Genomic DNA, 26387 nt, shown 5'->3' on the forward strand with positions numbered 1-26387 from the left:
ATTCTACAGTGAGTTCCCTGGAGAAATTTTAGATTTCTAGCATGTATAAAGGGGAGAAGAAGATCAGAGAAGATGCCAGGACAGAGTTAAGTGGGAGATGAAGGTATAATCAGGGACATTTAATTGTGAGCCACTGAAGGTATTCAGCATTTGATGTAACTGTTTTCTCTTTCAGGAATGGTAATGCTATTGGCCTTCCGGTCCCACCTATCACAGCCTTAATCACCCCAGGTCCTGTTCGTCATTGCCAAATTCCTGATTTGCCTGTGGATGGGAGCCTGCTCTTTGAGTTTCTCTTTTTCATCTACTTGCTGGTTGCCTTGCTTATACAGTACATCAACATCTATAAAACAGTGTGGTGGTATCCTTACAATCATCCTGCTTCTTGTACTTCACTAGTAAGTTTTAGTAGGTTTTTGAATTCATGTTACTTCTCCAAGAAATTAATTGGAAATCCTCTATGTAGAAATGAATCATTTTTCTTCTTATAAAATGTTTCTCTAGTCAATCACTTTTAGAAGTAATATCAGGATAAAATAGTTAAAATATAAATAATTATCCAGAGAGATAGTGCAGGAATTCACATATTTGACTTGCATATAGTTGACCCAGGTTTGATTCTTGTCACCATGCATAGTCCCTGCCCAGGAGTGGCTTTTGAGCATAAAAGCCAGGAGATACACTTTGGAGAGAAAAGACCTAGCTTGGGGCCGGGTAGGTGGCACTGGAGGTAAGGTGTCTGCCTTGCAAGCGCTAGCCAAGGAAGGACCGCTGTTCGATCCCCTGGCGTCCCATATGGTCCCCCCCAAGCCAGGGGCGATTTCTGAGTACATAGCCAGGAGTAACCCCTGAGCGTCAAACGGGTGTGGCCCAAAAACCAAAAAAAAAAAAAAAAAAGAAAGAAAAGACCTAGCTTGTGCATGTGTGTTTCTGGGGCTTAACATTTCCAAAATCTTCAGGATATGGGAAAGGAAAAGCATTTTTATTTTAAATAATATCATTTGGTTGTTCCCATATTTAATTAGTAAAAGAGTTTTCTTTCCATGTTGACTATATTTACTTGTCAAGTGAGGAGATTTACAGGGAGATAGTACAGGAAATATATGATCTACGTTTGCTCCTCAGCACCAGTTGACTTTTTGAGCATTGCCTAGTGTAGACTGTATGGCCCCTGGGCATTTATTGCAGGGCCTGAATAGCACCACATCCTTTACTAAATCAGCAGGCAGGTTATCTAAGTGTTGCTGAGAGTGACCCAGAGACCTCTGAGTGCTGCTTTGCAGCCCCCTACCCCTAAATTTATAGTGATTTAGTGCAGGGTTGCATTATTAAAATATATTTTTTAAATCCTACCTGGGTTCCAAGGTTATAGAGTGTAGGAAGTATACTCAATTCTTCCCCTTTTTGCCATTGTATTATAAAATTATGAGATAGAATTCATTGATCTGTAAGACTTCCTGCAGCTGTGTAACCCGTAAAAGTAAATAATCTTACTGTTTTAACAGTTATATTGGCAAACATTAAAATATTTACAGTTTTATGCGATTATTCTTGTTGACTTTTCTAAAAAACAGGTTCTATATTTACTCCTGTTTTATAAATAAGAAACATTTGTGAAACTAGCTCCAAGTCTTAAGAGTTACAATAAATGAGCATTTACACCTACACCATTCAGCTACACTTTGCTTTGTTTTCTTTATTTAATCCGTATATACTTGTTGAGTAGTTCATTATGAAATTTCCACTTTGACACTCTTAGAAACTTCTCACTGGTGAATTTTAAGATTGATACATCTTTTTTCCCAGTAAACTATTTCTGTCTCAAGTTCTTGAAAAAGTCTCCCACAGGGCCTAGCTAGATAGTACAGGTGCTTGCCTAATATGAAACAGATCTAGATTTGATTCCAGACACCCCCTATGGCCCAGCAAGCCTTCCAGGAACAAGCCTGAGCACAGCCCTGAAACCAAAAGAATAAAAAGTCCTTTACAAATACAAATACAAATACAAATCTAGAGATTAAAGGATCCAATGAGCCCGGCATAAGCAAGAAGTGTCTATATAGCTGTGGACTTCAGAATTAGGCTTCTATTGCTCTGATTCAAACTAATAAATATGGGTTCCTTTTACCCTGTCTCTCCTCATGTCACTTAGTTCCGAATTAAAATTTTTCAACTATTTTACCAATGCTGTCTCTAGCAGGAATAAAACCATTTTCAGAGCCTTAGGTGTGGGACAGGAATGTGACTCTGTGGTGAGTCATTGTGTAAGCCCTAGTACCAATCCTTTGCTAACATAAAACTTGAGTTTTTTTGTGGAGCTACGAAAAGTATATGTGGAATAGTAAATAAGATTTTTATGGGACCGGAGCAATAGCACAGCTGTAGGGCTTTTACCTTGCACGCAGCTGACCCAGGATGGACTGCAGTACAATCCCCGGCATCCCATATCATCCCCTGAGCCAAGAGTGATTTCTGAGTGCATAGCCAGGAGTAACCCCTGAGTGTCACTGGGTGTGGCCCAAAAAACAAAAAACAAAAAAAAGATTTTTAACCATGAGTCTGAAAGGGACTTAAGTCAGTGAGCTGTTTAAAGGTGAATAAGTTGCCAGAGATCTAGATCAATCTAGTTACTGATGGTATTTGAATATAAAGGTACCTGACTGGAATGCTCAAGATGCAAAAAAGAAAATGTGGACATCTGAATATATAAAACACCATTATACCTGTCAGGGAATTAGTTGATTGAGACCTAACCCTAAGGAAAATAAAAGGTAGATGTAGAATAGTAAATATTAAGAATAATTGGGAGTGGAAAACTTTTTTGGGGGGGGGAATGGAAAACTGTTAATCAGATATTTTTATCTATAGGTTATGATCATGTGATCAGTGTCAGTGATTTAGAATATTTAGAATATACCAAAATTTGGCGTGGGGTCATCAGAAAATCCAGTAACCCCCACCCATCCCTGCTATCTTGCTGGCAAAAAAATAGCCTAGCTCCACAAATAATCTCCAAAATAACATGATGGGTACCAAAATTGAATTATTCCAGGCTAACAATTCTGGAGGTTTTTTTTCTAATTGTAGTAGCCAATTCCCTTTTCTGCTGAAGATACAACTGCCTGCAGCCACACCCAACAACCTCAACAGAAACACCCAGTTCTACAACTTAGCTTTATATAACTGCCAAACCTCCAAATTGTTCCAGATCTATAAATCCTGGACACTTTAGAATTTCATAGTACTGTTGATCCAGTAGGATCACAGCAAATCTGACGTAAGTTGCATAGAAGATGATCAAGCTCAGTGAAACTAAACGTAACAGCAGGCTCAACTACACAAGTAACAACAGTCCAGTAAATGTAGACAATGACTGTAGTAATGCTATTGAGATATATAATAGTTAATACAAGTTGATCTAAATTTTGATAATTTTGTTTTCTTTTGTATTGTAACAGACAGTATGAAGTAAATTTGTGCCTGCATGGGGGCAGGTTGGAGTGGTGGGTGGGAAACTGGGGAAATTGGCAGAGTGAGGATCACTCTGGTAATGGGATTGGTGTTGGAACATTTAATTCCTTAAACAACTTGGTAAATTGTGGAATTATAATACAAAATTATTTTTCTTGGAGAGCTCATTTGGTGGTGCTCAGGAGCCATTCCTGATTGTGTGCTCAGGATTGAACCCTGGATGTTTAGGGGACTGACTATTTGGTGCTGAAGATAGAAACCTGGGCAATAGCAAGCCAAGCCTCATAAATTGTACTGTCTCTGGCCTGACATTTTGAAATAAAAATGCCTTATATAAACTCTTTTGTGTGTGCATGTGTGTGTGTGTGTATATGGGGGGTGGGTGGCACAAGTATCTGTGCTCAGGAATCACTCCTAGAAAGTTCAGGGGACCATCTGGGATGACAGGGATCAAACCTGAGTTGACCACATGCAAGGCAAGCAATCTACCCCTTGTATTATCTCTCTGGACCCTTAAATGAAATCTTGATGCATAAATAAGACTCATATATTAAAAGTATCATGGATTCGCTTGTATTATTTTGCCGGGTTTCAATGAACAAGGAGGTGTTTGCAAAAAATACTTTAATCAGTACTTTTAGAATTTAGGATATTTAGATAAAGGATTAGAAAGGATCTAGGGATAGGTAAGCCACTCTGTTGACATTTTCGCTGTGCCACTTTTTAAATACATCCCAAATCTTACCATTTATCTTAACTACTGCCCTGATCATTATTTCTTATTTGAATTAAAGCTAATTGCTTCTTTACTGATCTTGCATCACTTTAGTATGTTAACCACATAGCACCAGCATAATAATTTAAAAGTACAAGTAAAGGGGCAAGAGGTACTATACTGTACAGGGGTTAAAGTACATGCCTTGCATACAGCCAACCTTGGTTAGGTCCCTGGCAGTACATGTGGTCCTCTGAGTATCACTTAGAAGTGATCCTTGAGCGGGAGGCAGGAGTCAGCCCTAAGCTTAGCCAGATTTTGCTCCCAAACTAAAATTAAAAAAAAAAACAAAAAAACCCCTAAAAACCAATAAAGGAAAGAAGACGTACCAAACAGTTTGAAATAGAATTCTTTAAAAGCTAAAGCACTTAGTTATGAAAGGATATAGTAGAAAATAGGTAGTCTCTTGAAATATTACCATGATCTAGAAGTGTAGGAAAATCTTGGGGAGACAAACGTCTTCATTTTAGATGTTCCAGATAGAGATTGATCTGTTTTTCTGATGTGATTCTTTGTTTCTTTTAAGAATTTTCATCTCATCGATTACCACCTGGCAGCATTCATCACAGTGATACTTGCAAGGAGGCTTGTCTGGGCCCTCATCTCAGAGGTAAGAGCAGTATATTGTTTGCAACTAGCAAAATGCCAAATTTAGTTTGAATACATGTATTAATATCTGCACATCTATTAATAGTGAACATAGGATAACTTTTAATTAAAGTTGATATATGAAGTGTTAAATGTAAAGAAATGCATCTAAAATACTGCTCAAGTGACAGTCACTTAAAATTATCATTAATGGACTTGATACTAAGTTTATAATTTAGTTTGGAAATTTATATAAGCAACTGTTAAAATCATATATAGGTGAGTTAACTTCTTCCAAAGCATACACGGAAAGTTTTTACATCTGAAGCTTGTGTGTGTGTGTGTGTGTGTGTGTGTGTGCGCGCGTGTGTGCATATAGTCCCCCCCCCCCCAGTATCACCACAAGTGACGCTGAGCATAGCTGGGTGTGCCCCCCTCCCAACAAGGAAAAATACAATTTAAACTCTAATGTTCATTAGAAAGGTAACATTTAATCTGCTATTGTACATAATAGGGTAGCATGCAGTCATTCAAAAATACTGGTCTGGAGTTATGACTTTGTAGTAAATCACATGCCTGTGTGAGGCTCAGGTTAACTCTGGCACTGCCCCCCAAAAAGACTTTGTGTTATTGATCTCCTAGGTACTAAGTGAAAATATGAAGGCAAAGGACAGTGTTTAAAATAAGATACATGGGCCTGGAGAGATAGCACAGCGGTGTTTGCCTTGCAAGCAGCCGATCCAGGACCAAAGGTGGTTGGTTTGAATCCCAGTGTCCCATATGGTCCCCCGTGCCTGCCAGGAGCTATTTCTGAGCAGACAGCCAGGAGTAACCCCTGAGCAACACCGCGTGTGGCCCCCCAAAAAAAACAAAACAAAACAAAAAAAGATACATGGGAGGGTGGCTGGAGCTATAGCACAGCGGTAGGGCATTTGCCTTGCATGCGGTCAACCTAGGTTCAGTCCCTGGCATTTTATATGGTCCCTCGAGCACTACAAGGAATGACTCCTGAGTGCTGAGCCAGGAGTAAACCATTAACTCAAGTACCACCAGGTGTGACCTAAACACAAACAAATAACCAAAAAGAAAATAAAAATAAGTACACGGATGTGAAGGCTGGAAAGAGAATGATGCAAGTAAAGCAAATGCCTGGAATATCCCTGACTTAACTATGTTCCCTGGCACCCCATCTGGTCCCATGAGTCTGCCAAAAGTGATCCCTGAGCATAAAGCCAGGAATAATCCCTGAGCAGTGCCAAGTGTGGCGCAAAAATAAACAAACAAAAAAAATCCATAAAGTCAATGAAAGGAAAGAAAGATAATTGCTTAAAAGAATATACAAACTGGGGCCGGGCGGTGGCGCTGGAGGTAAGGTGCCTGCCTTACCTGCGCTAGCCTAGGAGACGGACCGCAGTTCGATCCCCCGGCGTCCCATATGGTCCCCCAAGCCAGGAGCGACTTCTGAGCGCATAGCCAGGAGTAACCCCTGAGCGTTACCGGGTGTGGCCCAAAAACCAAAAAAAAAAAAAAAAAAAAAAAAAGAATATACAAACTAATAAGACTGCCTAGTTGATAGTTGGGAGTGAGGTCCAATAGAAATACTACAAATACTGTTAGTATTAACCACAAATACTGTTAGGTGCCCTGTATTTGAACACAATGAATATATTATTTATTTAAAAATAAAATATAAAAATTCACACTGGATAATAAAACCTAAGATTAGTCACGAATTGCACAAATGAAATTTTAAGTAAACATCACTTACAAAAATGTTTTAGTTGCAGCCATTTATATAACTTCATAAATTGTTACTTAAAATTCACCCTATTTACTATAGCTACTAAAATTTTATAAATTATAACTGAAGAACTAAAATTATAACTGATGCTAAAAACTGGCTTATTTCTCCTTTTGGGGCCATGTTTTGGGTTACACCTGCCTGTGCTTAGGACTTATTCTCTGCTTGGAGATTATTCCTGGCAAAGCTATGGGGGACTATAGTAGTACTATAACATATGTGTATGTATATATAACATATAACATATAACCTGAGTTGGCCTTTTGCAAGGCAAGTGCCCTACCCACTGTACTTTTACTCTGGCCCTACAATGACTTATTTCTAAAACACCTAAGTTAAGTACATATACTCTTTGGAAATCTTCATTCCTCCTTACATTAAAATATATGTCTTTTTTTAACTTATATCACAAAAGGAGTCTCCATTCTGAGAAAGACCACTATTTAATTTTTTTTTTTTGTGGTGCCAGGGATTGAACCTCGACCTTGTAATGCGAGGCAGGTCCTTTACCTGGCTAAGACCAGTTATTTTTTTTTGTTTGTTTGTTTTTGTCAGGCCACACCGTTGGGTGCTCAGGGGTTATCCTGGCTAAGCGCTCAGAAATTGCCCCTGGATTGGGGGGATCATGTGGGACGCGGGGGGATCATGTGGGATGCCGGGGGATTGAACCGTGGTGGTCCTTCCTTGGCTAGCGCTTGCAAGGCAGACACCTTACCTCTAGCGCCACCTCGCCGGGCCCCAAGACCAGTTATTTTTAAGGAAGCTGAAAGTAACCAGAAAGTTAATTACTATTCTAGGAGAAACATTCTTTAACTAGATAGACTGTTTACCTCCTGTATTTGCTTTGAAAGTAAAACCAAAAGTGATTTTGGGAGTGGGGAGGTGTTTGGGTTTTAGGACACACCTGGCAGTGCTCAGGGGTTACTCAAAAATTGTGGTCAAAAATCGCCCCTCACAGGCTCAGGGGACCATATGGGATGCTGGGAATTGAACCACTGACTACGCCCTACCATTGTGCTATCTCTTTCTGTCCCTGATTTAATTTTTTTTTATTAATTTTTTATTTTTAATTATGAGAACAAAGATGCAAAGAAAGAGGACAAGGTAAAGTTACAGTGGAAGGACAATCACCCATAAACAGAATTCTCAGTAGTCCTATTGCTGATATCTTAACTTTCAGCCAAAGAACATTAAGAAAAATAAAACAGAACCTATGTACAATTGCTTTGTCTCTCAAAGATTTAAATTTTTTTTTTTTTGGGTCACACCCGGCAGTGCTCAGGGGTAATTCCTGGCTCCAGGCTCAGAAATTGCTCTGGGCAGGCACGGGGGACCATATGGGACGCTGGGATTCGAACCGATGACCTCCTGTATGAAAGGCAAACGCCTTACCTCCATGCTATCTCTCCAGCCCCATAGATTTAATTATTTTTTGACCAAGATGAGCCAACTTTGTTTTGAAAATTTTTTACTAAAGGAAAAAAACAGCACATTTTGAAAGAAGCATATATGGGATATTGTTTATATGTTATCTAAATACTTGGTATATTATCTAGATACAGATCTTGTACTTCTAACTTAGATCAGTCATATTTTAATGTTCCTTATCTAGCTAATTCTTTTTTTTACTGTTTTTTTTTTTGGGGGGGGGAGTATCAGTGTTGAGTTCAATTCCTGGCTCTATACTCAGGGATCATTCCTGATGGGGTTTGTGGAACCATATGGCGGTGCCAGGGATTAATCCTGATGTGTGTGTGCAAGGCTAAAATCTTATCCTATGTATTATCTTTCTAGCTCTATCTACCTAATTCTTTTTTCTATTTCTTTTTTCTTTTTTTGGTATTATCTCCTTATTTTCTCTCTCTCTCTTTTTCTCTCTCTCTCTTGCTCTCTCTCTCTTTCTCTCTCTTTCTCTCTCTCTCACTCTCTCTCTCTCTCACTTTTTCTTTTTGGTGGGCCATATCTGGCAGTGCTAAGGGTTTATTTTTGGCTCTGTGCTCAGGAATCATTCCTTGTGTAGGGCTCAGGGATGCTGGGCATTGAATCTACATTAGCCATATGCAAGGCAAAAGCCCTGTTCACTGTAATACTGCTCTAGCCCCACATCTAGCTAATTCTTACTTATCCTTTGGATCTCAGCTGAAATATTACTTTCTTAGGAAGCCTTCCCTGATAGTTAATAGTTCTATGTTCTCCTTAGACGACTCTTACTATAGCTTTCATCCCAATTGTGAAAATCATTGCTATGTACATTTAAGTTTAGTATGTGTCTTTCTTTAGTGGACACTTCATAAAAACAAATATCTTTTTAGTGTTGGTTTTTGCTGCATCTTCAGGGTCTGGTACATTATTTGTTACATACAATATGGTGGTTTAAAAGCTTGGGGCCAGAGAGATAGCACAGCAGTAGGGTGTTTGCCTTGCACGCAGCTGACCCAGGATGGACGGTGGTGCGAATCCCAGCATCCCACATGGTCCTCCGAGCCAGCCAGGAGTGATTTCTGAGCTCAAAGCCAGGAGTAATCCCTGAGTACTGCAAAGTGTGACCCAAAAACAAAACAAAAAAAAAAAAACAAAAAAAAACTTAGACTGAAACAAAGCAAAAATGGTGCATACACCCAAATTGAGCATAAGTAACCTTTTTTATTTCTAGCCCTAAATTTTTGAGAATGGAGGCAATAGTTGCTTAGATATCTTCCTCAGATTTTGTGAGATACCTGCCATGATTGAAGTCTTCTCAGTTTGAGACTTAAGTAATTTGTTGTGTTAGTTTAGTTGCTGCTTTGTATTTATGAATAGTAACATGGATAGTATGTTTCACATATATAATGATGTATTTTGGATAGACGAAGGAATGGATATATAGATGGATCTATATAGAAGGAACATGGAAAGCACGTCATCCTCTTCCATGTGCTATTGATTTTTCCCTTTTTGGGGGTGAGTTGGGGGGCACACTCAGCAATGCTCATGGCTACTCTTGGCTCTGCAATCAGGAATTACTCCTGAATAGTGCTTAGGCACTAACTTAGGCAGTGCTTAGGTGACCCTATGGGATGCCTGGAATCGAACCCAGGTTGGTTGCATATAAGGTAAGTTCCTTACCTACTATACTACCTCTGGGGCTCCTAAACCATATTTTGAGACTACCCAATGTCAGCAAGTTAAATAGTGTCAGAATTTAAAAGCAATCTGAGTGAGAAAACAATGATGCCTGGAAGAGTCTGAAGCATCTTCCACTCCCCCCACCTTTTTTATTTTTTTTGCAGTTTCCTTTCTCCAAAACATACTGTAGGGTATTTTTTTGTGGGGGAAGGGAATGGGGGAACTCACATCTAACAGATCTTTAGTACTTTATACTTAGTGCTTGGGGAAACCATATTTGAATTGAATCCAGGCCTCCTGCATGCAGAGTGTTTGCTCCAGTCTTGTTCTACAATCCCCAATAGGTTCTTACTTGAACTGTATTGCATTTGAATAAGGCCATTTACAGAATGTCACTTTTGGTACTCCCAAAATTTTAGGCCACTAAGGTGGGTGCAGCATCTATGATTCACTACATGGTTCTGATATCAGCTCGCTTGGTGCTACTCACATTGTGTGGATGGGTGCTTTGCTGGACCCTTGTCAATCTCTTTCGAAGCCATTCAGTCGTCAATCTCCTTTTCCTTGGCTATCCGTGAGTACTTTCATTTTTACCATTTTATTAATAAACTTTCAAAAAATTATTTGGATCGCTGTCATGGCTGCTGGTTAACCAGACTATATATATAGTAAGCAGCCTTCCCTTCCTATGCACAACCAGAAATAACCTTCTACATTACTGGGAAACCTTATCAACTCAGAAGTTGTTTTGCTTGAGAGATTTCATGCATTTGCTGTCTGAAGGTTTGAGTGGTTGTAGCTCATGGGAAGGTGGAAGAGGAGAGCAGGTATGGTAGCTATGGCAGCAATCATTGCTTTTGGTTAATGAACTTCTGGGAGAGCAGTGGCTGGAAACACAATTACATATGGAAGTGAGCTCCACAGATGAAATACTGTGATTCTGGTAGGGACTAAAAGCTAGACCCAACTACTAAGTCTGAGGGAGTTTGGCTGGTGCACCATGGGCTAATAAACCCTGACCCTTCTGAGGATATGAGTAGTTCAGAGATTAGATAGCAACCCAGAGGTAAAGACCAAGAATTGAAGCTCTGTATTGCATAAGAACCTTGTCTGACCATAGGCAGAGCAGCAAACAGTGTGGAATTCTTGCCTCTGATTTACTTGCCTTTTGATGGCACTGCTTCGCCAGACTATGGTCAATATTGGAGGTTTTTCTCCCACGTGGTTATGTAAAGAAAATTCTAGTGCCATAGTGCACTAGAAAACAAAAGGTAACCCAGATAGATGTGAACACAAAACTTAGCAAACAATACCCTTAGATATATATATCAAGGTGAAAATCTATATAGAGAAAAATCTGTAGAGATCAGAGAACAGACTTAACAACACAGAGTTGGAGCCATCACAAAGAATTTAGGTGAACTCTTGTAATGATGTTAGGGAATCTCAAATACAAGTTAGAAAATATGAATTTAGGGGCTGGAGAGACAGCGTGAAGGTAGGGCATTTGCCTTGCATACTGAAGGACAGTAGTTTGAAACCCAGCATCCCATATGGTCCCCCGAGCCTGACAGGAGCAATTTTTGATTGTAGATCCAGGAGTAACTCCTGAGCGCTGCCAGGTATGAACCAAAAACAAAAACAAAAAAAAAAAAATGAAGTTAGAGAATCTCAAATACAAAAAGGCAAGTTTGTGACTAATAAAAGAGAAGTAGCTGTTTATTGAGATTGAAAATGTAAAAAATGCTAAACAGATGCTGCATAGGAAACATACAATAAATGAAATAAGACCAACCATGAAGAGTTCAACAAGCAGACTCAGTCTTGCTGAAGAAGGAATTAGGAAAATTGAAGCTGAAATTATGGTAATGACTCAAATGGAAGAGGAGAGAGAAATAAGATTTATTGAAAATGAGGAAATGCTACCAGATTATATTAGAAGAGAGACTTCATGCTAATTAGGTATCTCAGAAGGTGAAGGGAGGAACATAAAGTCTATTTAAAGAAATATTGGGCCCGAAGAGATAGCATGGAGGTAAGGCATTTGCCTTGTCATGCATCAGTGGTTCAAATCCCGGCATCCCACAATGTCCCCTGAGCCTGACAGGAGTGATTTCTGAGCATAGAGCCAGGAGGAACGCCTGAGCACTGCTGGGTGTGACCCCCCCCCCCCCAAAAAAAAAAAGAAAAAGAAAGAAAAGAAATATCAACTAAGGAGGCCGGAGAGATAGCACAGTGGTAGGGCATTTGACTTGCACGTAGCCGACCCAGGATGGAACCGGGTTGGATCCCCAGCATCCCATATGGGTCCCCTGAGCCTTCCAGGAGTAACTCCTATGCATAGCTGGTGTGGTTCAAAAACCAAAAAAAAAATATGTATGTGTATATATATATATATATATATATATATCAACTAAGAATCTTCCAAATCTAACTGTTGATGTCCAGGATACCTATAAATGTTTGCATTTCTAAATGTAAAAAATTTCCTGTACCAAGATATATCATTATTATTACTATTGAAAAGCAATGATGATGACAAAAATCTACTTTGAGGGCCCGGAGAGATAGCACAGCGGTGTTTGCCTTGCAAGCAGCAGCCGATCCAGGACCAAAGGTGGTTGGTTCAAACCCCGGTGTCCCATATGGTCCCCCGTGCCTGCCAGGAGCTATTTCTGAGCAGACAGCCGGGAGAAAGCCCTGAGCACCGTAGGGTGTGGCCCAAAAACCAAAAAAAAAAAAAAAAAATCTACTTTGATGTATGTTTAACATACAAAGGCACCTTTTATCATACTTCTCAGAGGAAACAATAGGCTAGGAGAGAGTGGAATGATATTTCCTTTGGGGGGGGGGAATCCACACTCTGCAGCGTTCATTGGTTACTATTTAATAATAGTGGTTATTACTTTCTTAATAATATTATCTTTTCTCCATCTATTAAAAAATTCATCCCCCAATGGAGAAAAACTGAAAGCCTTTTCTCTAAATTCTGGCATAAGACAAGGCTGTCCTCTTTTACCACTCTATTCAACATAGCACTGGAAGTACTTGCTATAGCAATTAGGCAATAAAAAGATATCAAGGGAATCCAGATAGGAAAGGAAGAAGTCAAGCTCTCGCTGTTTGCAGATGACATGATACTCTACTTAGAAAACCCTAAAGTCTCTATGAAAATTCTAGAAACAAGACTCATATAGCAAGGTGGCAGGCTACAAAATTAACACACAAAAATCAATGGCCTTTCTATACACCAATAGTAATAAGGAAGAAATGGACATTAAGAAAACAACCCCATTCACAATAGTGCCACACAAACTCAAATATCTTGGAATCAACTTGACTAAAAATGTGAAGGACCTATACAAAGAAAACTATAAAACTCTGCTCCAAGAAATAAGAGAGGACACGCAGAAATGGAAACACATACCCTGCTCATGGATTGGCAGGATTAACATCATTAAAATGGCAATTCTCCCCAAAGCATTGTACAGATTTAATGCGATCCCTTTAAAGATACCCATGACATTCTTCAAAGAAGTGGATCAGGCACTTTTGAAATTCATTTGGAACAATAAACACCCTAGAATAGCTAAAGCAATCATTGGGAAAAAGAATATGGGAGGAATTACTTTCCCCAACTTTAAACTGTACTACAAAGCAATAGTTATCAAAAAAGCGTGGTATTGGAATAAAGACAGGCCCTCAGATCAGTGGAATAGGCTTGAATACTCAGAGAATATTCCCCAGACATACAATCATCTAATTTTTTATAAAGGAGCAAGAAATCCTAAATGGAGCAAAGAAAGCCTCTTCAACAAGTGGTGTTGGCACAACTGGCTAGCCACTTGCAAAAAATTGAACTTAGACCCCCAGCTAACATCATGTACGAAGATTAAATCCAAATGGATGAAAGACCTCGATATCATACCCGAAACCATAAGATACATAGAACAACACGTAGGTAAAACACTCCAGGACATTGGGACTAAAGGCATCTTTAAGGAGGAAACTGCACTCTCCAAGCAAGTGAAAGCAGAGATTAACAGATGGAAATGTATTAAACTGAGAAGCTTCTGCACCTCAAAGGAAATAGTGCCCAGGATACAAGAGCCCCCCACTGAGTGGGAGAAACTATTCACCCAATACCCATCAGATAAGGGGCTAATCTCCAAAATATACAAGGAACAGACAGAAATTTACAAGAAAAAAACATCTAATCCCATCACAAAATGGGGAGAAGAAATGGACGGACAATTTGACAAAGAAGAAATACAAATGGCCAAAAGACACATGAAAAAATGCTTCACATCACTAATCATTGGGGAGATCCAAATCAAAACAACTATGAAGTACCACCTCACACCCTAGAGATTGGCACACATCACAAAGAATGAGAACAAGCAGTGTTGGCGGGGATATGGAGAGAAAGGAACTCTTATCCACTGCTGGTAGGAATGCCATCTACTTCAACCTTTATGGAAAGCAATATGGAGATTCCTCAAAAAACTGGAAATCGAGCTCCCATACGACCCAGCTATACCACTCCTAGGAATATACCCTAGGAACACAAAAATACAATACAAAAGAAAACACCTTCCTTACACCTATATTCATTGCAGCACTATTTACCATAGCAAGACTCTGGAAACAGCCAAGATACCCTTCAAGAGATGAATGGCAAAATGAACTGTGGTACATATACACAATGGAATATTATGCAGCTGTCAGGAGAGATGAAGTCATGAAATTATCCTATACATGGATGTACATGAATCTATTATGCTGAGTGAAATAAGTCAGAGAGAGAGAGAGAAAGATGCAGAATAGTCTCACTCATCTATGGGTTTTAAGAAAAATGAAAGACATTCTTGCAATAATAGCTTTCAAACACAAAAGAGAAAAGAGCTGGAAGTTACAGCTCACCTCATGAAGCTCACCACAAACAGGGATGAGTTATTTAGAGAAATAACTACGTTTTGAACTATCCTAATAATGAGAATGTATGAGGGAAATAGAAAGCCTATCTAGAGTACAGGCGGGGGTTGGGTGGGGAGGAGGGAGATTTGGGACATTGGTGATGGGAATGTTGCACTGGTGATGGGTGGTGTTCTTTACATGACTGAAACCCAAACACAATCATGTATGTAATAAAGTTGTTTAAATAAAATAAAATAAAAGAATTGAAAAATAAATAAATTCATCCCCATGGGTGAGAGCTATAGCATAGTGGGTAGGGAATTTTCTTACATTTGGCTGACCTGGGTTCGATTTCCAGCATCTCAGATGGTTCCCTATACCTGTCACAAGTGATTTCTGAGAGCAGAGCCAGGAGTAATGCTTGAGCACCACTGGGTGTGACCCCCCCAAAAAAAAAAAAATCATCCCCATGTATTATCAGTATTTTGGCAATGAATTAGACTAAAATTTCTGTTTCATATGAAAAAAACAGACCAAGAAATAAACCGATAAAATGAAAAATATATGGAGTAATAAGGTCTGTAGAGAAAAAGTAATAGATAAAGGGAACTAGGAGCACTTGTATGAGTGGGAGTCCGGTGCATAATGTAAGAGCTTGGGAATGCTTCCCCAAAGGAGAAATTTGAAACAAAGGGCAAGCCATTCAGAAATCAGCAGTTCTGCATAAAAATCTGTATGGCGAAGTGTTTATTACAATATTAATTTGTGATCATAGAGGCTAAGAATCAGCTTAATTTGCAACAAGAGAAATTAGTAAATGATAGTTCTTCTCAATAGTAAATTATTATCTTTCAAAATTGTTACAGAAAAATATTTAAAGTATGAGAAAATGAAAGTTCACAACATACATATATTCACACACAAATGTTCACTTGACATTAAAGCAGCAGGAACCAAAATAGTTTTGCTTTTCTTTTGTTTTTGGGCCACACCCAATGATGCTCAGGGTTTACCCCTAGCTATGCGCTCAGAAATCGCTCCTTCCCGGGGGTTTGAACCATGGTCCATCCTAGGCTAGCACGGGCAAGGCAGATGCCTTACTGCTTACACCACCGCTCTAGCCCCATGGAACCAAAATAGTTTATACTGAATTAGACTAAACGCAAAAGAAGTATAATGCTTTTGTATATAAATTACAAAAATATTGTGTAGATGATTTATACTTATTGTTATTTTCTGATGGATTCTTTTATGGCAGATTTGCATTTGGGGAAGGAATTAGATCAAGAACTTCTCAAAAAAAATAAACTTCTCAAGTAATGAATTCATAGTTAGCTAAGTCCCATTTCTGATATGTTCATTCTTATGAATCTTGCCACTGTATTTATTAATTATTTTTAATGTTTTTGTTTTGGTCAGACCTGGCAATACTCAGGGCTTACTCCTGGCTTTGTACTCTGGGATTACTCCTAGTGGGCTCAAGGGATCATATGGCATACTGGGGATTGAACCTGGGTTGGCTAGATACAAGGGAAACACCTTACTTGTTATTCTATTGCTGTGGCCTCGATATCTTTATTAATTTTAATATAGTTATAAGGTTTGATCTTTAGTGCTGTCTCTGGTCTCATTTTCATGGTCACCTTTTTCTGCAGGTTTGGTGTTTATGTTCCACTCTGCTGTTTCCACCAAGATAGTAGAGCTCATCTTCTTCTCACAGACTATAACTATGTGGGTCACCACCAGGTAGTAGAGGAAAGTGCCTCAAATGTGGGTGGCTTGGCCAAATCCAAAGACTTTCTCTCCTTATTGCTGGAGTCTCTAAAGGAACAGTTTAATAATGCCACGCCCATCCCCACCCACAGCTGCCCCCTCTCTCCAGACCTCATACGCAATGAAATAGAATGTCTAAAAGCAGATTTCAATCACCGAATCAAGGAAGTTCTCTTCAACTCCCTCTTCAGTGTCTATTATGTTGCATTTCTCCCCCTGTGTTTTGTGAAGGTGAGTGATCATCTTGCTTTCAAGTGCTCCCTGGATTTGTGTGTGAATTACGTAAACTGGGTGTTTCTTATTTAATTCCCCTTTTCTCTGTCTCCCCTTTGGCAGCCTGGATGGTGGAGTTCGGCTGCCTGTGGAGTGCACTAATACCGCTCCTGGTTGGCGGATAGGTATATCCATATATGTGATGCACCTGTGATGGTCCCCCCTCCTTATTTTTTTAAACCTTTTTTAGTGTTATTTTTTTTTCCCTCTTCATTTTCTGGGGAGATTAAAATGTAAACCTATAGTAGATTCAGTATGTAGTAATGAGGACTGAGACTTTAATCACATTCAGCTATATGTTGATCTTGAGTGGTTCTCAGGAATTTTCTTAAATTTAATCTGAACTTTAGTTTCTGTCACTGGAAAAGAAAATGGGTTCTGAATGTCACTTGGGCCCACTAAAATCTTTTGGGACATTTTAGTACCCTTCTTTTTGAAAAGTACATCTGCAGCCGCAATCGTCTTTTCACAGAGAACACTCCTAAGAAGGAGCAATGAAAATATAATTGCCTCTCCCTCCCGACCCTAACTTATACAGCCAGAAAGTCAGGTTGAAGGATTTGGAGAACTCTGCTCTTGACTTTCTGCACTTACAGCAGGACAACCAGTTCATGTGTGACTCAGTGTAACATTGACAAATGGGTGAATGTGCACATATCCATTCCTGCCTTCTGACTCATCCATACATGGATCACCTTTGTCTTCTGATCTCTTCCAGAGTACCCAGTACTATGACATGCGCTGGTCGTGCGAGCACCTCATTATGGTGTGGATCAATGCTTTTGTCATGCTCACCTCACAACTGCTGCCATCCAAATACTGTGATTTGCTACATAAATCAGCTGCTCACTTGGGCAAGTGGCAGAAGCTCAAACATGGGTCCTATACCAATGCTCCACAGCACATGTGAGTAGGTTAGATGGTAAAACCATACAACATCTTTCTACATGCTGCTGATCATGTTTATTTGCTTTGTGTGTCATTCTTGTCCTTGGCTTTGCCATTTAATTTTTAGTTTTCGTCTACATGGATGCTTGTCGTCACTCTAAACTGAACACAGGCGACATTAACTCATTTCCGCAACCATCCCAGGCCCTCCTCAAATGACTTCTACTTCTCATCTGCCCAAGTGCTCTAGATTGTAATTTGTTTCCCAAGGAATAATCTTGGCGTTTTCCTTCAGTCTTAACCTTTTGCCCAAATTCAAAGAGTCGTGGTATATTTTAATTCTCTTTGGAAGATTTTTAAAGACTTGTCTTCTCACCTTCATTATCACAGCTAAATAAATAGTTGCTAGCTAATCATCTCATACTTAGGCAGCTAAGATTTGCTTCTTTCATATTTCTTTCCTTTCAAATGCAAATTTGATTTATTCTAGTTATTTTCTTTGCCTGCCCTCTGTACTGTTTTCTTTTGTTCCTCAATTTGTTAATGAATGTTTCCTGGCATTCCTCAAGTTTAAATGAAAACTGCTCCTAATTGAGTTGCAAGTATTCTCCCTGCTAGTCTCCTTGCTAGTCATTTCTCTGCATGATCCCTGTGATCCAAAATGGCTAACGTTAGAGCCCTTTCTCTCACTTCTGAGCCTTTGATCATACCTTTCTCTTGGATCTGGATCATCTTCATCTTCCTCTTTTTATAATTTGAACATTTCACAAATTTCATCACCCAGAAATTCTTTAAGGTGGGACAGATTGAGGTGACCTTCGCTTCCCCTCTCCCCCTCAGAGTCCTCCCTTCGATTATCTGCCTTGATGTCTGATACAGATTAGCACAGGCCTTCAAGCCCAGGAACTGAAAGAGATTGGGCCAGGCTGAAAGGAAACCCGACTGTGGGCAAAGGACAAATTTCAATAAAAATTGAAAGTGCAATCCACAGTACTAGTACTGTACATCTTCAGGCTCCTGATGGCACATAGCCATGAGGTGTATCATCACTTTAATACTGGTAAGTGTGAGCAAGGCCTATGGATCATTTTCTGAACTGGGAAAACTTCAGGGTGCTAGAATTTTTTTTTAACCTATCTAAAATGGTGTCCCAGTTCTTACCCTAGGAAACTAACCTTTCCAAAATCAGGAAAAGATGCATTAATTTTGGATTTTTTTTTTTAAAAAAAGTTTAACCTGAAGACCCTATTCCCACCCCCATCCCAACTCTATTATTATATTGGTGCTGGAAAGAATGAAACTCTTCTTTTTCTTAAAAGAATTTTCTATACAAATAAAAGAAGAAAGGTCCCTGTGTCAGTACTTGTGTGGCTCTGTGTTCATGTGTGTGGCTTCTTGCATATATGGAATAAAGTATGTGATCATTGGGAATGTAATTCTGTAATAAAAACTTGACATGTTAATTTCTCTTACTCTTATTGCCATCTATTTTCTCTTCTCATTTGTTCTTTCTAGCATTTCTACCAGTAGATGTTCACTTGTTACTGAGATGACAGTCAACCTGTTTCACTTGCTTTTTCTGGCTCATTGATGCCTTACTTACACATTGATTTCTACTTGTTCTTTTAAGTTCTTAGATCCTGGGTTAACTATCGCTTTGCAACCTCTATTTACTACAAAGCAAGGAAGATACAGTAAAAAATTCTCTCTAACTCTTTCTACTCTGATCTTGGTATTACTATACTTTCAGAATTCAGGCAGATAAAGCTTTGAATACTTAATCTCTTCAATAGAAATGTAGCTGGCCTTGCCAGACAATATCTTATCTGTAGTGGTCATTATACTAACACTGCATTTCTTTCTTTATTAGTTGGTCAGAAAATACGATATGGCCTCAAGGGGTGCTGGTACGACACAGCAGATGCTTATACAGAGCCATGGGGCCTTACAATGTGGCAGTGCCTTCCGACGTATCCCATGCCCGCTTTTATGCAAGTACCTCTTATTTCTTTTCAAACATAAGCTTAGGGTCAGTGAAAGGAGGTCACGTCTAAGTACTTTATGCAGTGGGTAGTACATACAAAGAATAAGCGCATGGTTATCAGTACTCCCTCTATTGTAATGGCCCTTTTCCTTTGGAAATGCCTTCTGAAAATTAAATTGCAGGCCATGTACTATCCCAGCTTTAATAGCATAGCTAGTTTCTCTAGTTACATTCAAATTTCTTGACTCTGGTATTATTTGAATTAAGTAGGCATGTAAGACTTCCCTTTATCTTTCTTGTAATTGTTTTACTTGTAATGTTTGGTTTTAGGGTGTGATAGTTTGGTACTCTTATATTATGTGTCTGTCCTGGAATGATATTTAATATAGCAATAATAGGATATTTTGAATTTGGGGGAATAATTGCCATTTGTATTGCTTCTTTAAAATACCTTGATTTTCCTTTTGAAAGTCAGGTAAATGCCATGATTTGTGGTCTTTTGTTTAAAAGTGAGAACGTAGGCTTATGGTACTTTCCTTTCATACCACCAACCCTGGTTCTAGACCTGGTCCTACATGTCTGGAGCACCATCAGGTCTCACTCCTGAGCACAAGACCAGGAATAGCATCTGGACACCAAATGGATATAGGCCATGGTTCTGTTAGTGTTTGTTACTAAAGAACTTTTCCATATAATACTGGGAAATTATACCAGGTTAAGATATTGTAAATATTATGGTGTGTAGGGCTCAGAATCCCACATTTATCTAACCTTCCATCCTCTTTTGCAGGGGAGAAGGTGGGATCACTCAATGCTTTCTCTGGAAAGCTGCCTTCATTATGTGCACAAAATACATACCCCTCTCCCCAAGGCTGCTGCTGCCTCCCTGGATTGTTCTGTGTCCCTTCAGGAAGAAAGGCAGTATCTATCACCCACTTTGTGAAATACTGGTGTAGAGGAAGACTGGCAGAATTAGGGTTGGGAGTTGTGTGCGTAAATGCCTTTCAATGAAGAAACTCCAAGCATCTCCTGAACTCCTGTGGGTTGTTTGAAGATAGAGGAATTCATGTGGTTTATGTAAATGTGATACATAAGCATTGGTTACTGCACTGAATGTTTAACTCAGCCATCTGAATTCCATAGCGTAGACCATGAATGACTTCTCTTGGCCCAATCTGTCCCCCTGAAATAACCATATGTGTTACTAGCATTTTCTGCTTGTTTCAGCAAGTATTTACTTGCACATGTTGATTTCTAGCTGAAAAATTGGGAACAGGCATCATTAATAGAAGGATTGGGCAAATTGACTACTTATTTTGTGTGACTGACTGAGTCAATTAGTGCTTCTCAGTTGCTTCTCCTTGGGTAACTTTTATAAAAGTCATCTGTCTTATTCTTTAAAAAGTGTTTTACAGGGCTTCTAGTCCAGACCTGGAATTGTAATTACTGATTATATGGGTTCCAGGAACTTAGTAGCATTTGCTAAGATTCATTTAGAAATCACTAACATTCATTTTCAAATGAATCTTAGGCACACTGAAGTGGGACAACATTTGTTTAAAGTATACTCTTCGCTATAACTATTCAAATTTAAAATATCTCTTTACTTTTTGGCTTATATCCGTGTGATGTCCAGATGCTATTCCTGGTTCTGTGCTCAGGAGTGAGCCCTGAAGGTGCTCCAGACATGTAGTACCAGGTCTAGAACCAGGGTTGGTGGTATGAAAGGAAAGTACCATAAGCCCATGTTCTTACTTTTAAACAAAAGACCACAAATCATGGCATTTACCTGACTTTCAACTTAATCAACTTATTCAGTTGACAGTTTATTAGTGCATTTAATTATAATTATTATAGAATGAAATAAATGTTCAAAATCTTTGTAGAAACCTGAGGTTGTGTTTATACATGACATTACTATTGGAGATCATGTCATAACACCCTGTAAATACTTCTCCCCTATTTTGGGTAGGGGTGAGGGGCCAGGGGGTGGGGGGGACACACCTGGCAATGTTCTGGGTTTAATTTTGGCACTGCCCTCAGTGATTACCCCCTGGCAGTGCATGAGAGCTTAAATGAGACTTGGGGGAATCAAACCTGGGTCAGCTGTGTGCAAAGCAAGCACGACTACCTACTACAGTATGACCTCTCCAGCCCTTAAAAATATTTTCTTGGGCCCGGAGAGATAGCACAGCGGCGTTTGCCTTGCAAGCAGCCGATCCAGGACCAAAGGTGGTTGGCTCAAATCCCGGTGTCCCATATGGTCCCCCGTGCCTGCCAGGAGCTATTTCTGAGCAGACAGCCAGGAGTAACCCCTGAGCAACGCTGGGTGTGGCCCCCCCAAAAAAAAAAACCAAAAAAAAAATTTTTTTTTCTTGAAGATTGGTCATTTTATAAAATATGGTTTTATTCACATGCCTAAGTCTGATAATCACTGCTGTGCAACAAATCTGTCTTCATTTAGGACTAGCCTCAATAAGCCTATGAAATATTGTAGTTCATGACCTTTAGCTTTCTGTTCATAGTATGTTTTTATAAATTTATACCTGAAAATTACCTCTAGAACTCCAAGAAAATCAAGCATTTGGTTGAAAGGAAAAAAATCCTCTTTTTAAGCCAATCCTTAATTTTTCCTTTTTTTTTTTTTTTTTTTTAAATTTATTAGTCACACCGTTGGTGTTCAGGGGTTATTCCTGGCTCTGTACTCAGGAAGTACTCCTAGTGTTTTTTTGGGGGGGGGGTTGGCAGATAGGATGCTGGTGATTGAACTGAGGTCAAGCGTCTGCAAGGCAAGTGCTGTACTCACTGTACTACTGCTCCAGCCCCTATTTTCCCTTTTTTCTGCATTGTCCCTACTCTGTACAGCATACCTACTTCTTAATATCCAGGAGAGGAAACTCAGAAATACATGATATAGAGCAATGTACAATCTTAGTACAACTTTGAACTGGCATTGGTCTTTTACCAGTGGTTCACAGTCACCAGTATAGATTTGAATTAGTGAACTAACTGGTGTATAAACAGTTTAAAGAAGAATTAAGTGTATCGATACTTTACTGCCTGACATGTCTGCTTAGGTATTTATGTTTTAAAACCAGCCTACAGGGGCCAAAGATATAGTTCAGTGGTAAAGAACTTGCTTTGTATATGTAATGTCCTCTGCACCATAAAACTAGAATATGAATAAAACCAGTCCACAACTAATTTTTCCATTTATAAATGATTACAATACTAAGTGGTTATTTAAGTACCTATATACTATTTTAAACTTTTGTGCAATATTTGCAAAGTCTAAAATATTTTCCAGGAGTAAGAAAGATAACTGAAAAGGGCTTAGTGCTTCATATGCAGGAGGTGGACCCTGATTCTGGCACCACATGGCTTTCTGAACACTGCCGAGAGCTTGCCCCATAGTGTATAAGGAGTAGCCTCTGAGCATCAACAGTTTGTGGCCCAAAAACCATACCATGTTTTATCCAGTTTGGGCCTTTGCTTTGTATAGATAAATTTTCTTTTGGTTATCTCAAAGTACATAAGCTATAATCTTAGAAAAATTCAAGCAGAGTTTTTTTGTTTGTTTGGTTTTTTTTTTTTTTTTTTGCTATGAACCCTTCAGGAACACTTGAATAAAACATGATTCCCTATGTCTCTAGAGCAGGAGATAGTTTGATATCAGATCTATTTGTTATTGTGTATAGGCTATTTTGGAGGGGGGGGGATGTGCTGATGGCAAGTCTTTACTTTTCTATGAAATGACATTTTGCTTTTTAACTCCCTACAGTTCCTCTTCCATCGTCCATTAAGGCTGTTAAATCTGCTCATCCTTATTGAGGGCAGTGTTGTCTTCTACCAGCTCTACTCCTTGCTGCGGTCAGAGAAGTGGAACCACACGCTTTCCATGGCGCTCATCCTCTTCTGCAACTACTATGTTTTATTTAAGCTTCTCCGGGACAGAATAGTATTAGGCAGGGCATATTCCTACCCACTTAACAGTTATGAACTCAAGGCTAACTAAGCCTCTGCTCAACAATGAGGGAGAACTCAGATAAAAATATTTTCTTATGTTCTATTTTTTCCCTTGCAATTTTTATAAATATTTAAGATATTTTATATTTTGTATACTATTATGTCTTGAAAGGTGGGAGGGTAAGAGATATCAGGTGAACTCATGAACAAAGTGATGTGATCTTTCATGTGTTAGTATATTTTAATAATATGCATGAGAGGTGTGCCTCTCCAGTAAAGACATTGATTTGTTTATATGGCTCTGGATTAACTCATTCATCCATGAACACATCTTGTAGATCACTTGGCTCACTACCTCTGATATGTCTGCTTTCCCTTCAGTTTTTCTCATTATCTTCAGTCACTTGGTTTTATGCTCAGGAGGGTCCATTTTCATCTACGAGTTCATAGTATTGGAACACATGGGGGTTGGATGGGGAAGACAGGGGAAAAAAGGGTTGATAGTTCTTTGTGAGATACTAGGAAGAAATATTTCTGAGATAGGAACTTGATGTTCTTTTCTACCCTCCCTAGCACATCTTAAAACAAGCCACTATTCTGAAACTCAGTCTATTATCATGTTTTTTCTTCTTTTTTCTTAAATGCTTGTGGGACTTTATACCTGCCAGTATTCAGAGACCACTCCTATCAGTCTGTCAGTGTTTGGGGAAATCACATGCAGTGCCAGGGATTGAATCCAGGTTCACTGCATGTTAAAAGTCTCTTACTCATTGGCTCTCTATGGCTCATGTTATTTGTTTACTTTGCCTCCTTATGTTTATCCTCATTTGTTAGCTATTTGAAAAGCTAATGTTTAAGATCATTTCTAGAGTGCATGCACTCATGATGGGGCCTGGTATACTAGTGGATCTGTGAGAGAAGATTAGTGCATACATTTCATGGTCCAAATGTGGACAGGATGAAGACACAGACAAAAGGACGGGTAAGTACATCCTTTGTTAAATTCTTAATTAATTTCCCCACTCTATGCTATTTCCTTAGTCAAACAATCTTGGATATAATTTAGCTGCAATTCATCTACAGTAATCATTTGGAGTTATGAGTGTGAGATATAAGAAATTATTTAAGAAAGGTAGTTAAAGGATTAAGTGTTGTTGCAGTTCCTTCTCTAGGATCTTGAAGATAGGCTTCTTTGTCTGGCAGGCATTTTGATAGCATGACAGTCAGGAGGAAATGAGTGGTTTGGCAGACAAGCTAAAGCACTGTGCAGATACAAGTGGGAAAAATTCACATTGAAGAGGTGAAGGCTGTGGGGTGTCTCTAAAGAGAAAAGGACTTTAGAGACTAAATTGCAGGAAAGAAAGATAAGTGAAACCCTGTTGCAGCTGGGGTAATTTAGAAGAGATAGGAATTGGGGATTTGGGTGGATAGCAGAGGAATGGGAGGAAGGTCTGACTGGTAGTGGTGTCAAGTTCTAAATAGAATATTGTCTAAATGTAGTGTTTTTATTCCCTTGGCAATGAGATTTTCCTTTGAAAGTCACTAGGTTGGGCTGTTTTTCTTTTTCTCATAGTCACCTCCCTCTCCTTTGTATTTGATAATAGATGCCAGGAAAATAGATTTTTTTGCTTGTTTTTTTTTTTGTTTTGTTTTGGGGCCATACCCAGTGATGCACAGGAGTTACCTCCTGACTATGCGCTCAGAAATTGCTCCTGACTTGGGGGACCATATGGGACCCCGGGATTGAACCAGGTCCATCCTGGTTCAGCTATGTACAAGGCAAATGTCCTACCACTGTGTTATCTCTCTGGCCCCAAGAATGTAGATTTTTACTCATCCCTCTTCCACAGCATCATTAACATTAACAGAAAAACTAAGTTCGTATTTATGCAGGGTAGAATTATATTGGTCCCAAAGCAGCAGAATTTTCAGAAGCAAAATTCTTAGTGGTCATTTTTTTTTTCCTCTTATTTTCCACCCATTTATATTGGGTGTTTTGGGTGATGTTTATTATTGCTGCACTAATAAGGGTGAATTGAAAATATTTAAGATATAAGTTTTTAGGCCTGAGAGAGCATGGAGGTAAAGCAGGACAGCAGTTCTAATTCCAGCATCCCTTAGGTTTCTGAGCCTGCCAGGAGTAATTTCTGAGCGTAGAGCCAGGAGTAACCCTTGAGCGCTGCCCGGTGTGACTCAAAAACCAAAAAAAAAAAAGTTGGTGGGGCCAGAAAGATAGCATGGAGTAGGGCATTTGCCTTGCATGCAGAAGGATGGTGGTTTGAATCCTGGCATCCCATATGTCCCCTGTGCCTGCCAGGATCGATTTCTGAGCATAGAACCAGGGGGTGTGACCCATAAACAAAAAAAGATATAAATTGGTGTTTTAGGGGAGGGGTAGATTGGCTTATACCTAGTGGAGTTCAAGGGTGAGTCCAAACTTCATGAATGACTTTTTGTTTTGTTTGGGAGGGGATGGTCACACCCAGAAGCACTTGGGGTTTACTCCTGGCTCTATGCTCAGAAATCGCTCCTGGCCGGCTTGAGAGACCATAAGGGATGCCGAGATTCAAACCACCATCCTTCTGCATGCAAGGCAAATGCCCTACCTCTATACTATTTCTCCAACCCCTCATAAATGACTCTTAAAGGACTTAGTTGACCATATATAGTGCCAGAGATTAAACACTGTTGGCAGAATTTAAAGCAAGTACCTTAACCCTGTACTGCTTATCTAACAGGTTTTTGTGGTTTGTTTTTTGGCCACACAGAGCAGTGCTCAAGACTTACTTTTAGCTTTGGAGTCAGGGATCATTATTGGCAGGGCTGGGGGGTGCCAGGAATTCGAA

The 26387-nt window shown here is 39.3% G+C and overlaps 1 protein-coding gene across 1 annotated transcript in view; it reads left to right on the forward strand.

Moving 5' to 3' along the window:
- Positions 1-23833, forward strand: part of TMEM39A (transmembrane protein 39A) — a 35393-nt gene extending 11560 nt beyond the window's left edge. The window contains exons 3-9 of the mRNA XM_049785949.1: positions 176-398; positions 4773-4856; positions 10160-10314; positions 16313-16661; positions 17422-17609; positions 19462-19582; positions 23357-23833. Coding sequence (XP_049641906.1) covers positions 176-398; positions 4773-4856; positions 10160-10314; positions 16313-16661; positions 17422-17609; positions 19462-19582; positions 23357-23590 — 1354 coding nt within the window. The 3' untranslated portion in view covers positions 23591-23833. The remainder of the gene's footprint in view (positions 1-175; positions 399-4772; positions 4857-10159; positions 10315-16312; positions 16662-17421; positions 17610-19461; positions 19583-23356) is intronic.
- The last annotated feature ends 2554 nt before the right edge of the window (positions 23834-26387 follow it).

The sequence above is a fragment of the Suncus etruscus genome, chromosome 13 (genome assembly GCF_024139225.1).
Source record: "Suncus etruscus isolate mSunEtr1 chromosome 13, mSunEtr1.pri.cur, whole genome shotgun sequence".
NCBI classification, from domain to species: domain Eukaryota; kingdom Metazoa; phylum Chordata; class Mammalia; order Eulipotyphla; family Soricidae; genus Suncus; species Suncus etruscus.